Source organism: Drosophila mojavensis, unplaced genomic scaffold (genome assembly GCF_018153725.1).
Source record: "Drosophila mojavensis isolate 15081-1352.22 unplaced genomic scaffold, ASM1815372v1 contig_136, whole genome shotgun sequence".
NCBI lineage: Eukaryota > Metazoa > Arthropoda > Insecta > Diptera > Drosophilidae > Drosophila > Drosophila mojavensis.
In genome coordinates, this window is record NW_025318667.1 from 18,888,052 (window position 1) to 18,902,311 (window position 14,260).

General features: G+C 39.2%; 1 protein-coding gene across 10 annotated transcripts in view; it reads right to left on the reverse strand.

Moving 5' to 3' along the window:
* The window catches only part of LOC6584206 (uncharacterized protein CG43867), a 136,503-nt gene that overhangs the window by 104,659 nt on the left and 17,584 nt on the right, over nucleotides 1-14,260 (reverse strand). For 3 of the 10 annotated variants that reach the window (XM_044011576.1, XM_032732525.2, XM_032732523.2), the window contains exon 1: nucleotides 8,205-9,200. The exons of the other annotated variants lie outside the window; for them this stretch is intronic. In XM_044011576.1, the coding sequence (XP_043867511.1) occupies nucleotides 8,205-9,011 (807 nt within the window). In that variant the 5' untranslated portion in view covers nucleotides 9,012-9,200. Of the gene's footprint in view, nucleotides 1-8,204; nucleotides 9,201-14,260 lie in introns of those variants that run through there. 10 annotated transcript variants of the gene reach the window in all.

Genomic DNA, 14,260 nt, shown 5'->3' on the forward strand with positions numbered 1-14,260 from the left:
AAAAAATTCAAGTCTCTAGCTCTTATATCTTCGGAAATCGACGCGTTCAAACATACGGACAGACGGACAGACGGACAGACAGACAGACGGACAGGGCCAAATCGACTCAGCTCGTCGCCCTGATCAAGAATATATATACTTTGTGGGGTCTGCCACGCCTCCTTCTGCCTGTTACATACATTTCAACAAAACCATTATACCCTGATTTCCCATTTTCAATGGGTTCAGGGTATAAAAACAAAAAAGCAACCAAAACGAAAAAGTTGAGGCAAAGCAAACCGATACGAAGCAGCCCCTCATCAAAGTCCTCGTCAAAACAAAAAAAAGAAGAAGAAAACAAGCCAAAAAGGTTGACTCTCTGGCTGGACATCAGATATTGTATATTGCATACCCTGTACTGAAAGCCGAGCAGCCGCCAAGCAGTTCGATCATTAGTTAAGCTAAGCTTTTGTAATACCCTGCAGCTTATTACTTAGGCATCTATAATTTATACCCTGTACATAAAGCAGATCAGCCGAGCTGTTTGTAGCTGTCAAAATACTATCGATTCTCAATTAAGCTCGGTTTGACGTTTGCTGCTGTATACCCTGTAATTCCATATTTCTTTAAATAGACTTCCACATCCTCTGCAGGGCATCTTTGGGTCGCGCATGCCTCACTTGAGTTTTAAGTATGTAAAAATACTTTACTAATAATGCCTCAATTGTGCGCCATTTTGAGGCCTCAGCTCGTCTCCAGCTTTATGGCAGCGGATACGCTTCAGTCAGTAGGCGGCTGATTTCGGGTCTACGAACCAGACTGCAGACTGATGTGTGTGCGTGTGTGTGTGTGTGTGTGTAGTACACATGTGTATGGGGCATTACCCTAGTTAAGCGTTCGCAACACTCGTTGCAGAATTTTTTCGTTTCGTTTCTTTTTCTTTTTTCATGGGTCCTTTTCTATTTTGATGCTTGTTGTTTTTGGTATCTGGAGTATTAATCCTAATTGAAGGGAAATCCCTTGATGGACACGCACATGGCCAAAGGCGCTGCCCAGCGTAATAGAGGGGCCGGTGCGGGGCGGGGCGAGCCGGTTAAGCGGTAACCCTTTTCTATTCTTTTCCACTCGTTGTTGTTGTTGTTGAGGCTGTCCTACTCTGGGACAGCTCTGTTGGCCGAGTTCGTTAGTTTTGCCATTTTATGACGCTTTGTATGTGTGTGTGTGTGTGTTTTGGCTGTTTTTGTCTTCAATTTTTACTGTTTTGCTCTCATTTCTTTTTTTTTTTTTTTTTTTTACTCCTCTTGTTTTTGTTTTTTTTTTTTTTTTTTTTTTTAGCTTATTCTGAAAAGTAGCGCTTAAGGAAATCTGCTCTGAAGGGTTGCCCACATGTGTGCGCCAGCCGGGATTGCCAACATGTGGTGCAAGATAAATGCGTGACGTCTCAAAATTAGCTGCGTCTATCAGTGCCACTCCTCACACACACACACACACACACACACGCAGTCTCATTCTCTGGTTTAGCTTATGGCTTTGCTCAAAGATTTGCACGATATGCGAAATGAGCTCGATTCCCAATCCTTATCAGACTTTAAAGCTTACCCAACACAAACCGAGAACAAGCTAAATATTGTGAGAGGGAGAGAGAGAGGGAGTGCAGGAGAGATAGAGCATGATAGGGAGCGGCTACACAAAGCCAATAATTACATGGCATTTCCTTTGGCTGACAATAGCTCATTGCTATACACACTCTAAAATGGCGGCCAAGTAAAAGCAAAAATAAAAGCTGAACTAGGCACCAGCATAGAGAAACATTAATAAGGGCATGCTTGAATTGGCAAATACCCTGTATTTTCAAGATATATATCGTAGGTCGTTTTAACTAATCAAATTACTATAACAGGCTTTATTAGACTGATGAGAGTTCTTCCAAACCTTAGAACAGACAAATTTGTCATATGTATATACATGTATATATCTATATATTAATATATACAGCTATACACATATGTGCCTATATATCCATACACAGTAGAATACCGATAAATCGAAATAACGAGGGGATTGAATTTCTGTTCGATTTATCGTGATTTAGCGGATTACAAATTATCGAGACTATCCACATATCACACATACATACTACTAGTCCCTCATACCCCCATTTGCACACAGTTTCATGTCGCCAGGGTATCAGGAAAAAAGTGCAAATAGACATTTAATGATTCCCCATTGTCATTACATAAAGGTGGCTTATAAAAACATTATTTCACAATGCAGGTGTTGTGGATGGGTGTGTGTGTGTGTGTGTGTGTTTGTATATGGTTCTGCTTGTGTATTCGTTTGCTTAAGATGCGTATTGTGTAGCAGCTTTTTTTTCGGGGCCATGCGGGTTGGCTGCTCATTTGTTGTGTGGCACAGCTCCCAGAACGAAGGCATTTCATGGCGACTAACGAGCGACCAGGGCATAGCTAACCCGAATACACCGCCCACACCACCCACACAATACACCACCCACTACACACCCACACCAAGCAGCGTCTGGCAGTCGTGTAAACACAGAGCTCAAGCCCTTGTATTTTGCCCGCTGCTGTTGGACCCACACGTAATTATGTTAAGGTGTGCATAATTTTTACAACTTCTCGCCCTGCCCAGGCCCATATATATGAAATAATTGTGAGCTGCTGCTGCTGGTCCTCTGGCTGGCCATAAAAGCAAACCTCATTGATACGGCCAATAGAGTCATGCGAAATGGCGACACTTTCGCCTGCAGATGGATTGAGCTGAGCTGATGTTGGAGAAGATAGAACTCTGTTTAAGTTGCAGCTGAATATTTGAAACACAATCTAATTGTGATCAAATTAGGCTCAAGCTGTTACTCCAATCGACCGGCCGCTGACCTTTCGAAAAGACATAGGGCAGCTCACAAATACAATTAAGTATAGGGCGAAGAAAATGCTTTGGCCTACACATCAAATTTCAAATATAATAGAAAAGTCGCCATTTGCGGAAATGGAATATAGGTTCTCGCATCTAAATGTCAACTAAACAAAATACGTATTACACAAACTTCTTTCTTCAGATAAAAAAAAAAGGACTGTCAATTCTTAGTCTTAATCTCTTAGTCGGAAATATAATAAACAAATAATCAGCAGCAATCATTACAAACAGTTAAATGCCCTTTCAGCTTAATATCTTGACAGAAATCTTAAAGACCCAAAAGAGAACACACAAAAGTTCATAAAAATAACATCAACCCCCATTCGACAATCCACTCCATCCCATCCCCATCCCATCCTCTCAGTATGTGAATAATTGCCTTGGCCTCAATTAAAATATTCGCCTAATTAGTAATAAACAAGTATTAGATTTACATATTCCTTGCTCATTCTCAATGCTATCCTTAACTAGCAAAATTATAAATATCTCAATTGGAAAGCAATAGCTTACCTCTGTTAATAAGTTTTAGAAAATGTTCAGGGGGAAAAAAAGCACAAAATAAATAAAAAAATAAACAAAAAATTATATACTCTATATTATGTTAACATTTATTATAATTTATAGCTCTAAAGCCAGGAGAATTGTACTACATTTCATAGTCAGAATGTTCCTTAGTCTTAGCTGATCAATTATGATCAAATTCAACTCATACACTACAAAGCCGAAGGTCTCAGTAGCTTTACTTTTTAGTTAGTTTTCCTTTTATATCAACTCTAACCTCTAAATAAAGAAATGAGTTCAAGTGCTATAACATTCAGCTTTTGTCAAGGCTAAAATTGCTTTAAGAGATTATCTACTAACAGTTGCTGCGTGCTATAAATTGACAGCATCAATATTTAAGGAACTCTCATTAACATCAGTTCATTCCTGAAGATAAAAACTTAGCCTTATATGCGTTGCACAGTGTGGATCGCCCTGTGTTCTGTTCTGTAGTGCCCATTATTGCTAACTCAAGAGAGTTCGTAATTTTCAAGGAAATCAGAAATCAAATGGGACTATTACAGCCTTTTTTGGTCTAAGCATTGAGAATTCAAATCATTCATTTGTCCAAGAAAATATACATATATAGTAACAAAATAATAATCCAGTTGACTGTATATGTATATATAACACTCTTGTGTCAAAACAGTTAAACTGCATTTCATATTCTTAGGACTAACGAATATATAGAAATAAAAAAATTGATTTATACAAAAATTTTGTCTTTCTTTTAATTTCGTAGAAATTTTAATGAATTTCAGTTTTATATTCTATACGAGCTTATCATCCTCCTACTCTTCTCATTCGTATCTATCTCCCACTCCCTCTCATATATAAGCTCATTTATTCCCTTCATAGATCTAGAAAGTTCTATTTCTTGCACTTAGTTCAACTAGCGCTGCTCCTCAGACAATTCACAGTCAAAGTCAAAGCAGCTCGGCTCCTGGTCAGTTGATTTCAATGGAAAGTTGACGTCGAGTTCAATGAAAGCTGAGCGCACAGGGCGCATGCTAAGCACCTCTCAATTGGAGTCCCATGGATATGCCTGTGTGCCGGCTGGGGCCAGTTGGATCGGTTTCTTTACGTTGCGGGCAGCACTTGAGAGAAACGCAGCCACAAAGTTTGTTGATGATGCCAAAAATGCTTCAAACTTGCGCCGCAACTTGATAACAACTTTCGGCTCGCTCTTTTTGGTTTTCAGCCCCAATTCGATTTAAGTTTCTCTCTCTATCTCTCTCTCTCTCTCTCTCTTTCTGTCCCCTCTCACACTCTTACGAATCTATTGCTGTTTTGCCTTTGAGCGCGTCATTCGTTTATGGGCGCAAAGTTTTCGCGCCCAAGTCTATCTAATTTCCCGGCTGTGTTTATGACAAACGTCAAAGTGAATCGAGGCAAACTTTGATTGTCAGCGAGTGGCCCAGTTTATGGACAGGCTCTGTGCATGGTAGGGGCGCTTGTGCTGGTGCCAGTGCCGGTGCTGGGTAGGCCAAACAATGAAATGTCTGCATATTTTGGCACATTATTCAAATTGCCATTATGCACGCGCCTGGCCAGAAAGTATGCCACAACAAAATTGCAATTGCAAAAGCGAACGGTGAATTGCGAATGGCGAATGGCAAATGGCGAATGGCGAATGGTAATAGCAACAGCCGCACCGCAGGTCCGCATAGTGTAACTCCTCGACCCGCGGCCGCGGCTCAGAGCCCCTATTATGGGCCACCGCAAATGCAATGCAGAAGCAGCTAGAAATTGCTACCAATACCTACATCAGCCATCGACCCATTAAGGGTCGCGGGCACACAATGCTAACCTGTGGCAATGCGACACTGCACAATAGAAACACATAGCAACAACAACAACAAATAACAAAGGTGAGCGCAACTGAGCAATATCCTGGGAATGCACTTTGGTCATATATAGAAGGAAGAAAGGATTAGGCTATTTCAATTGCAGCAAACTGAATGTTTCTTAAAAGACCTAACGTATAAATTTATATTGATATATAAGTTATTGATATATAAATTGATATTGATATATAAGTTATTGATATTTTTGATATATAAAAATTACTCATGGATGATATATTTATATATGTATATGTAAATCTTCTTTTATAGATTATTCATTAAAAATAAATAAATAGAAGATATAAAGGAACATTTAGATAGAGACCGATTCAGTTTGTTGTGTCAGTTTATAAATAGAACAAGTTTCTATACAGACTTATTCATATTCGACAGACCCATTTGAGAACCCTACATCTCTTAACAAAGTCGACGATTTTAGGGATAACTTTTTTTTAAATATGGTCTCAATACATTTACTTGAACCAAGCAATGTGATTATTATTATCAACATGAAAAAATTGAGTTTTTCTTTGATTAAAACAAGCACGAGTCCGTCGCACATGGGCAGCATTGTAGGGTTGCCAGATGCCAGTCGAGTATGGACCGCCCTGTACATTGAAAACGTTGCTGCTTTTATTCCTAGAAACAAGCTTAGAAGTTGACTTATATAAATCCATATAAATATATAAATTTATTTTATATATATTTCTCTATTTATTCATTTCGTATAAGAGTTTTAAATTATTGATAGACAGACAGAAAGTGAAATATTCAGATTACGATTAGCATGAATTTGGATATTAAGCACAATAACAAACTGAGAAATACATGCACAGATATACATAAATTTATTCAATATTATTTATTTATCTATTTCGATGTGCGATGTGCTTTTGTAACTTAACGAATTCACTCTTCTTCAGCCTTGTGGCGAAAACTCTTAGTTAAGCTTTTCTAAACTTCATTCAACTTGTTTAACTCATATCTAACTTCTTACGACTTGTGGCCACCGTAAATAGTCCGATAGCAGCTCCATCATACCCGCTTGCGCCGTATGCGCACTGGGCATAGTTGGGCTCACATGCCACAAAGTATGCAACGGTTTCGTTTAGTTTCGCATCGTTTCGCGCTGCCGCACGTGGAGTTCATTATCGCTAATAAAATGCAAGCGGCCAAAAAGCCGTAACAACCAGAGAGAGAGGGAGAGAGTTAGAGGGAGGCAGTGGGGCATACACGTATACGTAATGCAAATATGCACGCACATAAACGCAAACCGTTACGTCCCGGACGACCGCCCTGAGCTGGCAGCCCTGTTGCCAGCCGACCATTTATGCATTAGGCATTCTTTCAGAGCGCATAACAAATTTAAATTGTTTGCATACCACAGAAAAAAATCTACATATATATATACAAATATATATATATTTAAAAAAAAAAAAAGCCAGAAAATGGAACGAGTGCTGGGTAAATCTTGTCGCATATTATTTATGGGTCGGCTGTGCGCTTAAAAATGTTCAACACGTAAAAAGCGTTGCAAATTTTTTACTCTACCGGACTAGGCTCAAAATTTATGACTGCAGACAGACAGCCAGCCAGACAGGTCATGGCAGCGAAAGCAACTAAATGCAGCAGTGAGTGAAATGCGAGAAACTAAATGGGAGAATGGGCGACAGAGAGAACCATAAAGAGACGGAGAAGGAGACGCAGAAGAAGAAGCTGAACGCAATGGCAACACTGAGCACGAGCACACTTAAAGGGCAGTCATAGATGTTGCCATTGCAACACGATGCTTAGTTGTTATGGCATTGCCCTCAAATGCGGTAAAGGTATTAGTTCGACTATTATAAGCATAAAGAGAAGAAGAAGAAGAAGAAGAAGAAGAAGGGGGAGAGCAGAGAAGTTTACAAAGTCATAGAAATAAGGTTTCAGCTCCATTTACAGCAGAAGGCAAAAGCAAAGCAGTCGATAACATTCCTAGTGTCAAATCTTTGGTAAAGTTCAGTTCAAGTTAACTGGCAGTTACTGAAGATTAATGCTAATAACAATTTTCATAAAAATTGTTTGATAATAATCGAATCTCAGCAAGTCGATAATATTCTCATTGCTAAAGTTCAGGTCAAGTTAGGTGTCAGTTAACTGGCAGTTACCTTTAATAATGCAAAATGAAGTTCAATTGAAATTGAAGAAGAAGTAAAGTCAAGTTTACAAAGTCATAGAAATAAGGTTTCAGCCCCATTTACAACAGAAGCTAAATCAAAGCAAAATTGTGATAATAATCGAATTTCAGCAGGTCGATAACATTCCTATGGTCAAATCTTTGTTAAAGTTCAGTTCAAGTTAGCTGTCAGCTAACTAAAAGTTAATATTACAAATTTCATCACTTTGATGAGTGCAATTAAAGAAAAAAAGAAATGAAGTCTACAATGTCAAAGAAATAAGATTTCAGCTCCATTTAAGCAACGCAAAACTGTTCGATAATAATCGGAGTCGATATAATTCCTAGTGTTAAGTCTTGGTTAAGCTTAAAGTCAGCTCATCTGTTATTCATCTGCCAGTTGTCTTATAATATTATAAAACTTGATAAAGGTATCAGAAATCTTATTTAATAAATATGTATGTACAGTAGAGACCGGCTATACCAACTTATAGCGTCCTAACGGTTATTGCGACGAAAATTCTAGCCCCCAGACAAACTATATGAGCAAATTTATATGGTTATAGCGGTTTCCGCTTATAACGACGGTCTCTTGAGCGTCGGTTTAATTGGATTCTACTGTAATTTAAAAAAATATTATTTCCAGCATTTTGTATAAATGCAAGCTGAAGTTCAATTAAAATTGAAATGTTTTATGCGAGTATCAAGTGACTTGAAGTGTGATTGAAGTTGCATGGGACGCCTCTTACCTTGCGCAGCATGTCATCCAGAGAGTCGACATCGAGTCCGGCGTAGTTGTTGTTGAACTGGCTGGAGCAGTTCGAGGAGGTGCTGGTGTAGCGCTTGCGCCGGCCCAGCGCGGGCGAATTGACCAGCGAACTGGGCCCACTGGAGCCCACATAGCCCAGCTGGGCGGCGGCCATTAGCGGATAGAGCGAATGATGGGGCGGCAGATGCGGCACATGGCCGACGGCCATGTGATGATGCGTGGATCCGCCAGCCGTTGAGCAGCAGACGGCCAGACAGCCCCCCGGTGGGGGTGAAGCACCCGAAAGTTGTTGTTGCTGCTGCTGCTGCTGCTGCTGCTGTTGCTGCTGCTGCTGTTGTTGTTGCTGATGTCGCACCGTGGCAAGTGGTGAGGGCGGCGCCGTATGGTGCAGCTGCAGCGAATGATGATGATGATGATGCGCATGCGAGTGCGTGCCGTGATGCAGATGATGATGCAGATACGCCTTGGCTGGTGAACTATTGCCCGAGGAGCTGTTCGAGGTGCCGGCCGTAGCCGTCTCCGTTAGAATTGCATTCGCACTCGAAATGTTGCCAGTCGGCGGCCCAGCGGCAGCAACAGCCGATGCTGCCAGCTCCGTGTGCAGCTGCTGTGTGCTGCTTGTTGCATCGCTGGACGCCGCCAGTTCGCCGTTCTGGTGGTGCATGTGTCGCGTATGGCCGGGATGGTGCTGCTGCTGCTGCTGCTGCTGCTGGTGGTGCTGCTGCTGGTGGTGCTTCTCAGCGGCCGACGCATCCACCAGCATCAGCGTCGTGCCGGCAGCATCCATGTGTGGCTCCACGTTCGAGCAAGTTGTCTGTGTGGATCGAATGGCGGATATGTGCGTGCCTCTCTCTCACTCTCACACACTCTCTCTCTGTCTCGCTCTTTCCTTGCCTAATCAGACTGTGCTTAGGGCTGCATTTTTATTATATTTTATTGCATTTATTTGGCGATTTTTTATAATATTATTAACTGCCTAAAAAATATGTTGACTCTATATTTATATGCAGGCAGAGTGTTTGCATTTGTGCGTGGCAAGGCATTTGTTGCATACCTCAATGCCGTCAAAGGCTCTCATTTCACACGCACTCTCGTTCCCCCACCCCCTCTACCCATACGAAGCAAACGCCTGTCTGGCGCAGCAAATTTATGTCGGCGCTGCGTTTTGTTTGCTTTTTAATTGCATGCCGCATGCTGCATGCTGCATGCACTTTTAGGCGTCGCCCACATGATTAATGATTACCCAGGGAGTTCGATGCAGCGCGATGGTCTGCTGTTAACCACAAATGCGCTGCAGTAACTGAAACTGAAAACCGATTGTTGTCATTTGGCATTTGATGGGCGCAAATCGAAGCGACAAGCGGCATAAAGTAGACAACAAATATAATAAATATGTTAAATATAAATAAATGCGCTGCGCTTGCAATTGAAATTGCCAGCCAATATTTCGAGCTGAGTGCATAATAAATAAATCAGATCACAGCCTGATGCAAATTCAAAAAGAAATCCAATCAAATATGCGCACAAATTAATGAAAAATATTCAAGGCCGGAGACAAAAAAAATTAACAAATAAACGAGCATTGGCATGAGATACCATATAAAAAAGAAAACAATGCGTATATCTTTTAAAAATAATTTGAAGTTAAGCTATAAATGAATTTTAATTTCACGCTTCCAAGTGGAAATTAAAATATTATTTATTTATGTTTATTTATTTATTTATATTTATTTATTTATTAATCTTTATTTATTTATGTAATAAAATATTATTTATATTTATATTAAAATGAACTTCGACACTTGCAAGTGAAAAGCTACCAAACAATTTTCTCCAAAATAATTTCTATATATTCACTTGTAAAATTCAATTTCACATTTGTAAGCGGAAATGTCTAAGAAACTATTTATTCAGATAATTGCTATATATTATTTCAGATTATCATATACTAAAATTGATTGTATATTGCCTCCTCCTCAGCTGCATTTCACTGATATATTTAGACTACAAATATCTATTCAAAATATTTGTATATATTATCTCAAACTCCCATATACTAAAACTTAAGGCCTCCTCTTCAACTGCATTTTACAGATATTTTTATTTATTTTCATATGAGTCGCAACTATATTCATGATACACATATATATCAATAAAAAATTGGATGCGACATCAATAGGTGCAACTTATGTCAGGTGCAAAATGAATTCACACTTTTCAATTTGCATATTTCAACTGTCAGTTTACGTTCTCATTCGAGAATTACATATGCTGTCAAATGGCCAGCGCGCGTGATTCACAATAATTAACTTTGATCTAATTACACTGCGCAACAAAGCAAATATGAGCGAAAAAAAAGAGAGAGAGAAGATATTAAAATCATATATTCATATTGAAACAGCAAATTTAAAATTAACCACAAAATTTAACTGCGGCTAAAATGAAAAAATAAATAAATAAATATAAATAAAATGAACAACTTATTTAATGTGCTGTAGTCGACTGCGTAATGCTCTATCATAGAAGAATTCTTCTAGTTGACTAAGGCAACAGCACGCTAATCTGTACATATTTGATTACATCAAAAACAAATTAGCAAATTCTTAGCATCATGAGACATGTATGCAAATTATTGTCATTGTTGCTGCTGTGGCTGTTGCTGTTGCTGCAACTACTCCTGCTGCTGTGACTGCTGTTTGCTAGGCATGCCTGACATGCTTGACCCAACTGGAAGGGCGCTGCAGTTGGGCGACGCGTTTGCAATTTTACAACAAACAGCAATCAATTCCGAAACATAAATAACTCAATTTCCAGCATTAGCTGCTGCTGCTGCTGCTCCTGCTGCTGCTTTTGTTGCTGCTGTTGCTGTTGCTGCTGCTGCTGTGGCTATTGCTGCTGCTGCGGCTATTGCTGCTGCTGCGGCTATTGCTGCTGCTGCGGCTATTGCTACTACTGCTGCTGCTATTACTATAGCTGCTCCTGCTGCTGCTTCTATTGCTGCTGGTGCTGTTGCTGCTGCTGTTGCTGCTTCTGCTGCGGCTATTGCTGCTGCTGCTGCTGCTGCTACTACTGCTATAGCTACTGCTGCTGCTGCTGCTATTGATGCCTGGCAGCAATAAATTAACCAAGGTTTGACGCTGGTATCTGACTTTAGCCAGAAACCGACAAAACGGCAGCTGAAGCTGAGCGGCAGGAGTTGCGAGAGTTAAGTCGCTGCGGCGCCAGAAGCCAATTAGTGGCATGAATATTCGCAGAGCGTTTATGTATTGCTCTGATTTAAAGAAAATAAAAAAAAATAAAATAAAAAAATAAAATAACCCAGAAAAATATGTAGAAGCAAAAGCCAAATTGCTGTAAAGCAAGCGACAGAGAGTGAGTAAGAGAGACTAGAGTGAACGAGATGGAATGCCAGCAGCAGCTAGTATATCAAGATCTAATTTCAAGTTGCAGCAGAGCAGGAGTCGAGTAATTCGAGACACGAGCAGCGGCAGCTGCAAGAGGAGCAGCAGCAGACAGTGTAGGACACCAAAGTGCCAGGCGACATGTTTGGCAGGCGGCAGGACATGTCGCTCCGTTGCAAATATATGTGCATGTGTGTGTGTGTGTGTGTGTGTGTGAGAGAGAGTTGAAGTTTTGTATCGTTCATTTAACAATGTGTGCCACAATGCACGATGATGATACACAGACGGAAACGAGGCGTGCTGCGAGTGGGTGGCACATAGAAAAAGGTATGTGTTTAGCATGCGAGTGTGTGCATGTGTGTGTGTGTCAATGTATGTGTGTGGCAGACATTGGCCGTATGCTGTTCTTGTAAGGACAAGCCGTTTTGGAATCTATATGGCCAGGCCATAATTCACTAGAGATAATATACATATGTCTGCCCGTTGGCCTGTTGGCCCGGCTGGCCGGCTGGCTGGCTTGGCTGGCTAGCTAGCAGAGCTGGCGGCAGGCGCCTTCTAACCCGCATGCACAGGCGAAGCACAGGGCAGCGTCATGCAATTGCCTTGCATGCATACGCACAACAACAGCAACAAGAGCAACAGCAACAACAACACACATGCATATGACACGTTGGCTGACTTGCAACTTAAAGGCGCATACCTAAAGCTGCAGCCGCTCACACAGCAACAAATTTTTCTTTATTTATTAAAAAAAAAAATAAAAATAAAAATAAAACAACAACAACAAATAGCCAAAAAAAAACCTGTTTAAGCTAATTTTTTGTGTTGTGCTATTTTTGCATTTGAAATGCTCATCAAATATTTATGGCCACCACACACGCACGCACACACACACACACACACATACACGCAGTTTCTTTTGACAGCAAAATACATCAAATATGCTCGTGTATTTGCTTGTCTGCGCCAGAAATTATGCTACAAAAAACAAACAAACAAATATGGAAGAAGAAGAAGCAAAAATACTAAATAAGTTGACATTGCGTAGCTGCCAGCTAAATACCCTAGCATGGAATAAATATATATGCATTTTGTAAACTAAATTAATAGTAAAGTAAATTTGATAATATATTAAACTTATTTTTTACAAGGCTACGCAGTATGTTTGGGATGAACAATAAATTTTTAATTGAAATTTAAAAAAAAAGGCTCTCCTTTTTCAGATCAAGCACGATCGAGCTTGCTTAGCTTGACAGGGCAAGAATTTAAAACAGTATCCAAGAACTCCCATGCGAGTATAGATTATCATTTAAACAGCTTGAGAAATAAATAATCTAGGTATTACAGGTCAAAGATCTGTGAATTCCCGCACTAGAACTAGCAAAAGAACTCATATGTTTACTTGGCCGCGTCTTGATTTATAATCTATCAAATATCCCTTTATATATATACCTATCATACTTAATCCTATAACCGATTTATAACTCTGTCTTAATTTGCCCTAAGCTCTGAATTTTCCATTTGTTAACTTGCAACAGGCTTTGAAAATTATATTTAATTTATTTCTGTTTAAATTAAGTTGCTTACGTGGTGAAAGGCTTGGGATGATATAATTTAAAAAATGTATACATAATCTATTTATGTTAATAAAAAATATTAAAATGGGAAAAAATCATTAATTTCCTGTATAATTATTTAATATTCGAAGTACATATTACTACAAAAAAAAAAAAAAAAAAAAGGCTTCGAAAGTGACTTCTAGTTCAGTATCTAAGTATCAACTTACAGAACTTAAAACCCAATCTCAGTCTGTCTTTCAAGAGAAAACATTCCTAAACAGATACAATATTGTTGTATATATCTCTCTCTGTTTCTTTTTCTCTTCCAGGTAAATTATCTAGTTTTATGATTCGCCAAACTGAATTACGTGAAACAAAAGCAAAGAAGCCATAGCCAAATAGCATGTTTTCTCCCTATTTTATATACTATTCTATATATCTTTATTTTATATTAAAAACCAAAATGTTATCACAACACAGCCCGTAAACAGAATTAAAATGCCCGCCACATGGCTGCATAAAAATTGGCAAACGCTCACACAACAAAAACAAAAAGGAAAAAAATAAATACGAAATGAAAAATAAACAAAAATCGCTCCAAAAAATAAAATAAAATAACGATATAACCTGCTGCTGGCTGGCAATACTTTCATATACAATCCCACACACACACACACACACATTTATATATATCATTATTATTATATATTATCTAGCACAAGCCGCTATAAAAATGGCGCCAGAGCGTCTGCCATTGTGTTGGCCTTGGCAACAGCACGGACTTGGCTCGTCGCAGGACATTATGGATCTGAACTCTGAACTCTGAGTGTATGCAACAATTGCTTAGGCACACGCACAGCACAAATATCTGAATTTTATAAATAATATGTAGGTATATTTAGTATTTGTTAGTTCTGCTTTTTACCAAGAGACACACACGCACACACACTTGAAAAAAAAATATTTATGGTTTGGCAATTGTTGTCGATTTTCTTTTTACGCGTTAAATGTTTATTTTTTTACGCTCTTTTAATTTATTTACTTTATTTCTTTCTTTTTTTATTAAATTTTTGCAA